At 35.0% G+C, this 13,219-nt stretch overlaps 1 protein-coding gene across 1 annotated transcript in view; it reads left to right on the top strand.

The window, feature by feature from the left end:
• The window catches only part of LOC128176411 (uncharacterized), a 25,535-nt gene extending 12,566 nt beyond the window's left edge, over positions 1–12,969 (top strand). Inside the window, exons 3-4 of the mRNA XM_052842719.1 lie at positions 8,883–9,109; positions 10,359–12,969. Of these exons, the coding sequence (XP_052698679.1) occupies positions 8,883–9,109; positions 10,359–11,834 (1,703 nt within the window). The 3' untranslated portion in view covers positions 11,835–12,969. The remainder of the gene's footprint in view (positions 1–8,882; positions 9,110–10,358) is intronic.
• Positions 12,970–13,219: the final 250 nt, after the last annotated feature.

Below are 13,219 nucleotides of genomic sequence, written 5' to 3'. Positions count from 1 at the left end.
AAAACGAAATTAATTTTAATGACAAAAAATGAATACCGTCCATTTAATAACAAAACAGCTTTGCATAAAATAATCTGCGTGCAAAAATGTCAGCAAAACAAAAACAAAGCTCAATTTTCTTTACTATAAATAAAGCGGATTTTGGGAGAAATTTCAGCAATTCAGGGGAAATGTATAAAAGTTGGGGCGTTTTGATTTATGATCCGTTGTATTTCCACTGGAGCACATTATGGTGGTCGCTTATACGAAGACCATTAACAAAGAGATCTAGAGGGGTGCTTAATTTTTATGCCAGCCCGCCTCGTTGGAGATTGGCTACACACATAGTTTTACATGGCTGTATTTATTTTATCCTCAATATTTTTTGTTTTTAGTTTGTTTGTGTGGGGTTTTTTATCTTTTAGTTAAAAAAAATTCGGTTAAAGAATAATATGACATGGCGTCTTTTTCTAACCTGTTCAAAATTAATGCGATTTTCCATTAATCAGCACAAAAAAATATTTAACACCAAAATAATTTTAATCAATATTTTTTTTTTATCAAAGGAAACTAAAAAAGATCCGTAGCTTTATAAATGACTCAAGTTCGATTATTTCTACAGGACAGAAATCAATATTCACACTGAAGTATTCAGTAATTTTTGTTGTGTTTTCCATAGCATCAAATACTCGGGGAAAAAGAAAATTCCTTGCGGCCCACAAAAAGTCGAAGTGATCAAAAATGAAATTGCTGAGAGAATTTGTATCATTTTAGTGAGAAACAGATTTCCTGACGCGTCTCAGATTTTTACAGTTTGTGGGGTTGCTTTTTTAAATTCTAAAACAGAAGATAGACAAACCAGATAATGAAGTATTTTTCAGCCATAACAGAGAATATAAACAGGATTTGCATGTTGTGTTTATCAAGCTACAGACCTCCTCAATGTTCAATTTGAATTTTAAAAAAAATCGTTTAGAACTACAATATATCGCAGACTTGTTGGTTGCAGAAGATATGATAAATTCTACAAAATACAAAAACCGTCTTTGAGCTTACAAACCATTTACAAAAACATTCTAAATAACGATATATATGAATAGCCGGCTTTATGCAATCAAAAATACTATCCTTTCGAAATGAAAATAAATAAAAATCTAATTTCCCTTTCCCGTCCTTTTCCACACTATTCGTTTAATTAATAAAAAGAACAGTATTTTTCCCATTATTTTCATTTCAGAAACAAGAAAATGTCAATAATTTTTTTTATTTGTGACTTAATATTCAAAAGATATCCAATGATTTTATGACTTTCATTTTGAGTGAACAACATTTGAATAAAGGTTGTAAATCCAAATTACATAAATGTTTATAAAGCAGCTAGATAACTACTTTTGCATGTTGTTTGTCTATACTCTATATATTAGATTTTACCAAGAAACAAAACTCTTATTGTGTTCATGCAAATCGTGGACATATTTTTGTGTGAATAAAACTGTAGCTACAATTCGTTAAACAAGTTCAAATGTGCCAGGCTATAAGGCTGTAACTCTCGTACACATGTATAGCCAATAAAGGCATGTCAGGCATGCAATGGCAGTTGTCTGATCAAATTTTTGTACTTCTACAAACAATGGAAAGCAACAGATGTTTTAGTTACAAATCGTCTAAACAAGCATGTCCAACGACGATTCGAACAGATCATAACCATGGTTAAAACAAGTTCCTAAAAGAATTTTGTTTTCTTTTTAAAATAAAAAATAAATATCCCGTATATTCTCTACTTCTTGCATTTCCATCGTTATCTCTTTCTGACAATATTATTTATATGATTATTGATAACAGCATTAGTTCAATTAACACCAAAAGAGATTAAATAATTTGATATTTATTTTTCTTAATTGATGAAATCTCACAATCCAATCGCATTACTGTTCACGAGCCCACCAGATACCGGCCATAAAACACAATTACCCGAATCCCCTCTCCCTTGCTTTGGTGATGTCCTTGAGAAGACAACAGGTGCTTTGACCGTCCCTTTGACTCGTCCTGTTTTATATATTCTACTGTTTGGCTCATTTCATGAGATGGACTGCATTTTACAAAATAAGCAACGAAGTCAGAAATATTCGAGCCTCATGAAATGATCCTAATCGCGTTCAATTTATGCAAAATAAATTGTTCCAAACTAATTCAAAGATTTTAGAGTGTGTTATTGGTATTAAAGTTATTATTTTAAATTGTAGTTTTAAAAAAAGAACATTGATGAATTTGGTCGTAAGCCGCAAGTTCTTTTGTAAAGCACAGCCCTTGATTCTACAAGAAAAGTGCCACTGTGTGTATAACATTTTGAGTGAAAGGACATTTATTTACTTTTTTTTTAAAATGAAGAAAACATAATAAGTATTTTGCATTCAATCTTTCATGGCTAAATAATTCCTGATATAAGGTTCATTTCTTTTAGAAGCAGTGTTTAAAAGGGTATTTTTAACGGTCATGTGTTTAATTAATTAAGCTGTTACTACATGTAAATGAATATTCTTATAAATACAATCTTGTATTCTCGTTATTAATGTTTAGGACATCTAGCAGATAAAAAATATCGTCCAAGTTTAAAAACATTTAAAAATTAAAAAAAATTAAAAATTTAAAAAAAATGAAAATATTAAAAACATTTGGGCTTATTATCTAATTTCTTAATTAACATTTTTCTACGAATGAAACAAAAAGAAAAAAATGAGACTTAGCCTATAAGAGATAATGGTTAAAAAAGAGTAACGTATGATTGTATCAATTACAACAATATTTATCATAAACTAATTTTGCAATACAGGAAGAGCAAGACAATTTAAGCTTTGACATTTCCTTGAATCCATCTGTTAATATAGCCAAGTCAACAACTACTTTATCTATAATAAATTCCTTTTAATTGTCAGCATAAAAAAACTGTGCATCTAGATGTATCTATTGGGATAAACCCATATTTGATATTTCCTTAAAAGTATTTTAAAAACAAAACATGTACACGTGAAGTAGAAACTAATGGTGTGCATTGTGATCTGAAGTTGCTTATTTGGCATAAAAACTCTTGTTTTCTACATGTATGTTAAATAAGGTGGCCTTAGCGGAGTTCCCTGTCAGACTCCTAGAGTGACACTTTGTGATTAACGCTCCTCAAAAATATTATCTGCGTGCTGAATTAATTCAAAATTCAATTCATTTAAATAAACACAATAAATAATATCTGTCTCCTAAACAAAATCATTTGACAAGGCCTAAATATAACACTTATTTACCGAGTAAATTATGTCAAACATATTCCACGGTGGACAATTTGTTTCTGGCAGCTAAACATTGATGGCAAGATGGGTCATTGTTGACGGTAAACATCGCAGTTTTTCTCCTCTATGAACATAGGCGAATAAAACAAGCAAGACATAATGATATTCTATAACAGACCATTCAGACCTTTAACATGAATAGACCTATTGTTTACGAATTTGGGAATTTCAAATGTTGTTAGTCTGCGATAGCTCGTTTGTGTACGATTTTCAACTCGGTCACTTTATGTTAATTTGTTACGTGTTAGATTTGCAAAATCGTTCTAAGTATTGTAGTTTAATCTTAATTACATGCTATTTCTAATGATTTTAATGAAATTTTTTTTAAGGTTTGAAATAAAAGTCGAATGTTTACTGCAAATAATGGAAATAAGTATAATACACAAAGAGCGCGTGTAAAAACTCAATCTGTTTATTCAAATGAGACCACCTAAATACAGCTCTTACAATCAAACATGTTTTTTCTTTCTTTTTCTCATCGAATCAGCAAGAATGCATAAGAGCTTGTATCATTCTAATGAGTGAAAAGGTCATGGTAAAGCCAAAGACCGAAATGTCTATCATTTGAGTGTAAGGGTTACCAGTTGCATTTATACAATAAACGAGAATTAAGAGCTGAAATGTGCTCACAGATAAGCTAAGCTATGTCTCTCTACTCTCCGATCTATAGCACAGGTGTATGGAGTGCAAAGATAAAATTAACATTCCCCGAAATTTCAATGTATATCTATATTTAGATTTGATATGCCTTGGATTCCTGGTTGGTGCATCTTGTAAATATATGATTAAGTAAGATTTTTAATATTCATAGAGACAATTTAGTGTCAATGTCAATTGAGGCACCTGTCAAGAGACCATGTAGTGGTTTCATTATTGTACAGATTTATTTCAATCCTGTCGAAGATTTATGACACTTTCTTATTGAGGAGGTTTGTACAATATGTAATCTTTACTTCGGTTCAAGTCAGAATTCTGCGACAGTAGACTTTGCAGATGTTTGGCGTTTAAGCACGTGGTCTCGCCATTGCGCAATGACTTATTAGGAACATGTCAACCTATGTCCACATCTGCTTCCGGCAGCCCAAATGATATTCCAGGAGACAAATTTCATCCTTACAGGAGCCTTGAACTCCGTGGCTCCAGTTTATCAAAAACTTTATTTTGGAAACATTTCTTGTCATGATCTGTCTCTATTTGTGGCTTCCCACAAAGAGTAAAAATATCTTCTTTTTTAATTTCAAAACATCAGGTGTCATTGTAGCTTTCATTTCTCATGGGTCTCTAAGATTCATACTTTATTTATTTAACTCTCTCTCTCTCTCTCTCTCTCTCTCTCTCTCTCTCTCTCTCTCTCTCTCTCTCTCTCTCACACACACACATACTGAATTTAACATAATTTTATTCTACGCATGGAACTGTTTTCTGTCCAGAATGCTTTCCAAAGCCGTATCTATTTTGTGTCGCCTCTTTAGCTTCCTGATTCTGGAGTTAGCCTCCTGGTCACAACTTCCGGTTACACGAGCTGGCTTCTCCATAACATACCCTGTTTTGATCTCGTTCCTGTTACGCATGTAGTTTCCTTTTATCGTATGCACTACTGTGTATTCTGGAAGGTATCTCATGATTATATTATCAGTGTTTGTGAAACTGAGACTTAGCCTATAATCAGAGCTTCGGTCACTTAGTAAAGTTACCATGAATACAAGTGGATAAAACTGTGACATTTACCAGGTATTAAAAGTGCAACATCAATATTTTTCATCCGAAAGGAAACTTCATTTGATCTAGGTGTGGTTTGAACCATCAATAAACAAGCAAAGTACTTTTAAATCTGTAGAAAATAGCTTTACGGGCGACAGAAATACAATAACATTGATATAGAATCCACAAAACAAAAACACGAATATCTAATATTTTTATGAGACCACCTAAGCAGATCTGAGTTAAAATTGTCTTCTTTATTTCCTCGTGTTGCCTTTTGGATACGACTTTAGTTCACGGGATTTTAGACTAATTTGTCTGATCCTGGAAAAAGTCTCTATGTGACTGTCTCCCTTGGCTTGCTTTTAAACTGACAATGTAAAACAATCACATACTGACATAATTTGATTATTGATAACACTTCCTCTTGCGGGCAATAAATTAAACATTGATAATTTGTAGCTGAACAACCACATTTTATTCATTACCAAAACAGTTTTTTCTTAATGATAGTGGATACTTCTCTCAATCGCAACTTCTCGGGCCTTTCCGGCAGGCTCGGAAAAAAACCTCGAATGTATTACCCAGGCGTTCATGACACTCCCCCTTTTTATAAAACTTGATATAAATACAACGCATTTTATGATGTGTTGAGATGTGAGCTATACTTCATTAAAGTAAACGATATGTACACTAAAATATAACACAGAAGCGACATACAAGACTGTCTAGCCGATACTTATTTTAATGGGAAGCGACTCCATTTTGTATAAAATTCTTACATCCAGGGATGTTAATACATTCGAGGTGTTTTTCCGAGCTTGCCGGAAAGGCCCGAGAAGTTGCGATTGTAAATCTCTGTGAAGTTCTGGTAAAACCACTACTTCAATCGAAAATATACACAGCTTTAGGTTTACATCGAAATGTTATTTATCTAAAAACCAAATTAATATTTTAAAATGATTTGAATTTGGTGAATATTAAATAGTACAAAATTAGTTTATTTTGGCGACAAAACTGCAGTGGTCTTGGTATTCAAGTAAACTTGGAACGAGCTAACCATTATCACAAAGTTGAAACCGGAACCATTTCATAGCCAATAAAAAAGTCCAAAGTTATTTAGTATTGGCAAATCTATCAATAAACACGTGCTATAATTTTAAATGCAAGGCTCTCACATTGGATATTGGAGAAGGGGACATTCAATTCAGGAATTCCGACAACAAGCGTTATAAGGAATTATTGGGAAATTATAATAGACTCAAATTCAGACTAGATTTCAGATTTTGTAAAATTCGTTACAAAGTTCCAAAACCCGAGCACAAGGTTAGTTTTTGTATGCTCACATGCTCTTAATGTGTACGGGTAAGAGTAAGAAAAATAAAATCAATCTATTTTTCAATTGGAAAAGGTTCCTTTCAGCACCCTCACCCCCCCCCCCCCCTCCATTATTGACAACCAAGAGCCCTGGTATGAAATTGTTTTAAAATTTGTTTATTCGAATATCTTTGTGTCAAATAAGAAATTAAAGAAAGGAAATAGTAAGTGGGTTTGGGTTAGAATCTGTTGACAGTAGGCCGGGTCTGGGGTAAAAATAGCTGCCAATGAGGAAAATGGAGGAAATTTCAATTTTATTTCCACCTTCCACTTAAGAGAAAAAATCGAATTTACACTTTAATCATCAAAAACTATAAAATGAAATTTTGTCATGCAACTAAAATAAACTGAAAGGCATCTTTACATAGTAAAAGAATTATTATTGTTTCATTATTACTTTAGAAATTCTCATTTTACATTTTGAAGTGATGTGATCCAAAAATCAAATTTCTTAAGATTTGATTGACAGATAAGAAGTCGGCTTTTAATTACTTGTTGTTCTACCGGAAATACCTATTGCTATAGACACACAGTAAATCGTAAAAAATTGCTGCATTGTGCCGGTAAGCTTCGTGGCCCGCATGAACAATATTTTCTGAAGTTTTCGATGTTTTCATCAAGAATGTTTGCAAGAAATTGTGACAAGGGAATAATGATGGAGGAATTGAAAAACCTCTCACAATTTTCTCCATCATAAGTAGTTGTCGACACTTTTCTCTAAAAATCTTCTGATTCCACTTACGAGTAAACTATCAAAAACATGCTAAAGGAGCTTTCCGACAAATCAGAAATACCACGAGGCAGCTGAGTGGAAGCTCTTAGCGACAGAGTGAATTCTGGATGTAGAAAAGCATTGCAAGTAATTTGATTAGGAGTTGTCAGGCTCCCTCGAAACACCTGTCTAACTGCGCCGAGGCATCAGGGGGCTTGCATGCGCAGGAATCCCCTTTACTGCGACCTAGCTCCCCATTCCGTGATTACAGTGTGGGGTCTTCAATTCGATTTGTTTTGACGAACTTATTAAACCGTATAAAATATTGATACAACACTACAATCTAATCCATTCCGCTGTCTCTGTGGTATTCAATGCTAAAACAATCAACCTTTTCCCCTTTTTTACAGACCTGATCAGAACGCAAGAGACAATCTGTTAATTCCGGCTTACAGAAGCTAATTCCTCCTATCACACTTTATGCAGTGGATTCCTTCTTTATCGTTACGTTAATCTAATGTACAATGGACCCAGAGGTTAAATCTTAATTGCAAAAATACAATTTAAGGATTGAAATTTAAAAACATTTTCAAAGTATACAAGGAACTACTTTGCACGACACCTTCAGAAGATGCAATTTATAAAAAATGCAAAACAGGAGCATGTTTGCTCACGTTTGGGATACAGAGGTTGTTATAATGTGGGATCTTGATTCCACAATGTCGTCTGGTATGGTGTCAAGCTAGTTAAGGTCTCCTTCAAATAAATCTGACATGAATTATCCCGAATGATGGGAATTATGATGGAGGACCATGTTGACTGTTGTGTCAAAATGACACGTGATCTTATAAATATTCATTAACTGTGCAACAGAACTCTTGTCACCAAGACCATTTCGACTTCTGTGTATTATGGCACTAATTTGATTCAGAAGCACGAAGAAAAGCAATGCACGTGTTTTCCTTTCTTTTCCACCTGAAAAAGTCACCACTAAAATAAACTGTTATTGCAAATAAGCAAACATACTCTCAATGTATTAGCAACCATACTCTTAGTGTATTGTTCGTACATCCAGGTTATGTTGTTAATTATTTGCTTTTATTTCTCATAATCCATGTTTTCTGTGATTTGAAAAATTAAAATGAGAACTCGCGGGTACATATTGGCGAATGTAGTTCTCTCGTAATGCACATCACCAGTTGAAGAGATACTTTATTGACAGACGAAGATAAGACTGCTGATGAATGCACATTGCAACAATCTCACAAAACCACATGATCAACGCATAATCTCTAGACTGTATTGTAAAACAATGTCTCTATTGATAAATGCATTTTTAAAGCAATTCATTCTCGTCGTCACAGACTACAGTGATAGCAATATATTAGTGAAGGCGCAAAAGTACTACTGAGAAAGCGATAAATACAAAGAAGGTGCCAGGGAGTCAGTAAAATTTAAGTACTGTGTACTGTTGCGTGAGTGATTGGAAGGGGGTTAATGTGACTGTCAAAGTGTGGTAGGAGGAGGAAGGATAAAAATGGCTACAGCAAGTCAATCGTACCTAGTGTGTTCTCCCTGTCAACGTACCGGTACACCGAGACACCGGCGACAAATTGTGTGTTTAGTGTAAATTACAAGGAGGCCACGGGTCAACAGGCAGTGTCATAACTCAGTCAAAATGGTTCTTCGTTAGTCAGTTTTAAAATATTGTTGTCAAAATGCGAATACCACTGTCCAACAAAATATACTTTGCATTTTTAATTTTTTATTTTTAGACTTCCCAAGCCCGCAGCCGGCCATTACAAACAACCAACCACCGCAGCCACAAGAACCGCGCAGTAACTCCAGTTCCCATAGCAACGGCGGAGGAACACGGAGACTGCGCACTGCTTATACAAACACTCAACTTCTTGAGCTAGAGAAAGAGTTCCACTTTAACAAATACCTATGTCGTCCAAGGCGTATTGAGATCGCAGCATCTCTGGACCTAACAGAACGACAGGTAAACGATCCACTCTATTTCCTATTGACTGTCCCATGCGTATGTACTAGATCAAGCCGAATTTGCTCGGCATCGATCAAAACATCTCAAACAAGTTATTTAATGATGATTATTTAGCTATTAATAACACAATTTACACATAATGAACGAAGCATTCACTAAAGTAAATTACAGAAATGAGCAAACATCAAAGGTGTCATAGAAAGGAATATAATTGGAACGAAAGGAATGTTGTTAATTAAATGAAACAGGGTCCAGACTCCGAGACCATCAACTAAGAGAAGACGAAGTTTTTAGGTTTAAAGCAATATGAGCTGCAATTTTCATGTTGAAATTTTTTTTAAAGAAAATGTTATTTTCTACTAAAATGACAAAAAGTATCATAGTTTTTAAATTTCTGTTAGCTCTGTTTTTGTTTGAAAAGCCATTAAGAAGTCTTAATTAGAGCAAAGTGAATTATTGTCGTCCTGTACAAAAATTGATCAGCTATATATTCCTTATAAGTGAAATCTTTCTCCTGACAAAAATTAATGATTTTTACAAATCTTATTTATCATGAAAGTTTAAGTTACAGGCAGACTTATCACACTAGCAGGTTTTTGCAATAAAATAAAATTCTGAAAAATACAGCTCATATTGCTTTAAATATGAATTCATTATTTTTTCAATTACAGAAGTAATCTATGATAAAAAAATTCTTTTGTTTTTTAACTTTGGCACACAAAGCCACTGCACACATTTCGAAAGTTTTAAACATTCAAAATTTTGAAGAATTAGATTGTCTTAAAATTTATGGTCCAAGTCCATCAACAGAGAAAAGAAAAGAACAAGACAACAGAATAATTGGGTTATATTCGTTAACTTTTAACCAAGAAATAATTTATCCATAATAAAAGTTAAGGTTTGCGGCACACATATAACCCAAAACACCACAAATATCGTATGAAAATAAAATATTTTTTTAGTAAAAACTGCATGAAAAATCAATAAGAGACGAGAACGCTAAACACATAACTGATCAATATTTCAAACGGGGAATGAATACAATTTTATAAAGATTAACGAGCTCTTCTGTACCTTTATTTAACATGATAATAGGATGCAATTCTTTTAACTGATCAAGTGTTTCAATTCTTATTTACTATGCTGTCTGACATAGATGCCTAGTTTCGATGCAATAGTATATTTACAAGTTAAATCTATCGTAAGCATTATTGCTTAAACGGTTATTTTCCGTTTTTACTTTTAGGTAAAAGTCTGGTTTCAAAACAGAAGAATGAAATATAAACGACAAACGCAGTCTCAAAGACAGAAGGCGGAGTCGGATTTCAAGTCGATGTCGTACGACGGAAACTTGGACAGTCCGATGTCGTCAGACGAGAGTTGCGATCGGATGGAGCGGCGAGAGAGCTACGATAGTTGTAACGATAATCGGGATGACCTGTGTAATTCTACCGACAAGTCGGGACAGGAGGCTATGAACGCAGGCTTGGAATGTGATAATGAGAAACACAGACGCCCTCATAGCGCGGACAGGCTTATGGTAAAACCCGAGGGGTCCGATGTAGTGGAGCTTACAGTGTTGTCTGGACGAGAGAGGTTCTCTGATGCACGACGGTCAAACATGTCTGACATGTCTGATCCTCAGCAGCGCTCCCCAATCGGAAGTGTTCAAAGTCTGCACAGTCCGATGTCGTCTGCTTCAAACATGCTGCCTACGCCACCTGTTGCGTCATCTCCATTGGCTTCTCCTGACGTCAGATCTGTCGATTTTGCAGACAAAATTATAAACGATAGCGAACTGATATCAAAGTCTAGTCACAACAATTCTTCAGCTAATGGGGGCGGACTTATGTCTAAAAACCCGTGTGTTAAGATGACCGAGGTCGAGGGTGCGTGCATGGACACACTAAATTCTAACAAGACTTCACACTCGACCATGCGATCCCCAGAATGCACCTCGCCGGGGGCCAAAGACTCAGGGCATATAGTACACTCTAATAATACCCCTGTCATGGAGGGAAACAATGTCTTTCAAAGCTACAATGGTCACGATTCGAACCATTCGTCTTATCAGTCATCATACCCGGGCAGTATGGGTTACCTACAGAAGCAGACAGCAGCCTTCAATAATTGTAGCGCCGAGAACTACTACGACAATCCGGGGGATTCTCCAAACAGAATAGGCAGATTTGGCGGAAATGGATTTAACTCGTGGAATTATGACGGTGCGAATCCGCTCAATTCGCAAAATGCCAATTACCACAATAACAGAATTGGCTTTGGAATGAATGGAAATCATTTGTATTCGCCTAACTTTTCAAGAGTCAATAATTTCAATCCTCGCGAGGCCGAAATGCCGAGTCTTCCAAGTCGCCATTTTAATTCTAGGTATATGACCAAATCTTCGGCTTATCCCCAACTGATGCCCGGAATAGACCAACACTCATCAACTTCGCTTTATGGAAGCAATTACATGGAAAGCTTTTCGGAAGGTGTCAATCAAGTCGTAAATTCTCCAATATGCCAGTCGCCCTCGCGACCGACGCCTCGTCCCGGCGATTCTATAAGTCGGACCCAGGCCGGACTGGCCATTGAGCCTCATTATACCTCCGATCAATACCCCCTTGCTCACAGTTACAATGAGGCAGGCCCCTCTGGCGATTTTACGAGTATTTTTAGTGAGTATTTCAATTCACAACAACCCGAGTATCAAGCAATATAAAAGAAGCCGAAACAACAGTTGTTGCTGCCGGATGGTTCAGATGTCGGGACTTTTATTGTCGTAAGACATCGATGCTATCTTGTTTTACATCTCCTCTCATTCCTTTTCTGTGTTTTTATGGTGAATTGGAAAAACGGGTAATAACAAGCTAAAACTCCTCTGGACTCAAGTGGTCGATCACTGTTAACTTTAATTACTGTCGACGGTGCACGGAAGAGTTACGATTGGTCTCTTCACGACTTTATACGTCATAAAAACAATATTCTCGGTCGCATTGAAGTCTTATCAATATTTATCATCAGCTGAAGTCATGCATTTCTTGTGTTCAAAAGTCGGGTATGAATTTTTTGAAATAAAATGCTCTTTAAATTTTCCTTTTGCTACGAATACGAAATGAGACCACAGTCATAGAAATTAGGAGGGGTAATTGTACAATGAAGTCTTTAAATCGTTGAATTGAGACGGTGTGTTTTTTATCTTGATCTGCGTGTAATATAAAGGGTACCAGTTTCTTACGAGCACTGTCCGCGGCGCAAGAGAATTGGAGACCGTGATTAGATCTCGAGTTTCCAGGGGTTTTTGGCTAGCTATTTGGTAAGCTGGGGCCCTGAGAGCGCACACGTATTATTTATTCCAATAAACGGTACAGCTGAGAATTATTGCTTACTAAGTTTCGTCACATCACACGCGTATCTGCATAATTAATATCCTTTAACGCCAAAGACTTTTCTTGAATCTCATTCTACGTCATTGTTTGATGTCGTCCAGTTCTTAGCTTTAAATATCCACGTTTTATTGATTTCGTATTTTTTTTCTGTTTTTTGCAACCATTCCCCATTTTGACCCTCAATACTGTTGTGCCAATCATTTTTCTCGTGATTTATTGGAGGTTGGTTGAAAGCATTCATTTCAAACCCTCGATTTCGATTGGTGGTTGATTCTACATTTCGATAGCTCTATTTTAAAGAGTGTGGGGCTCCAAGCGGGGATGTGTGCAAAAAAAATATGTAGTTTTCATTCAGTTGTTATCTGTATTAATTTTATATTTTGTTGATTTTTTTTCTCATTAGTATTATACCGGTTTGATATTATGTGAAACCTCTGTTGTTTTTGCATTTATTATATTTTATTCTTGCTCAATAAGAATGTCAGTTGCTGCAATTTCGTTCGGTATTTAGTGTGAATGATTTTATAAAAATGCTTGTTTTGTCTCGGAGAAAACAAAAACTTATTACATTGAAAATAAAGAAGTATATGAAAAGTAGATGTTTTTTTTTAATTTTAAATATTATGTGGAATTTATTGTCAGAACTTTTAGTATTTCAACACCTGTTTATATTGAAACAAAATTCTAATTCAAAAAAATACATGTAAATGGATTGAAT

Source organism: Crassostrea angulata, chromosome 1 (assembly GCF_025612915.1).
Source record: "Crassostrea angulata isolate pt1a10 chromosome 1, ASM2561291v2, whole genome shotgun sequence".
NCBI lineage: Eukaryota > Metazoa > Mollusca > Bivalvia > Ostreida > Ostreidae > Magallana > Magallana angulata.
This window is presented reverse-complemented; position numbering and strand designations above follow the sequence as displayed.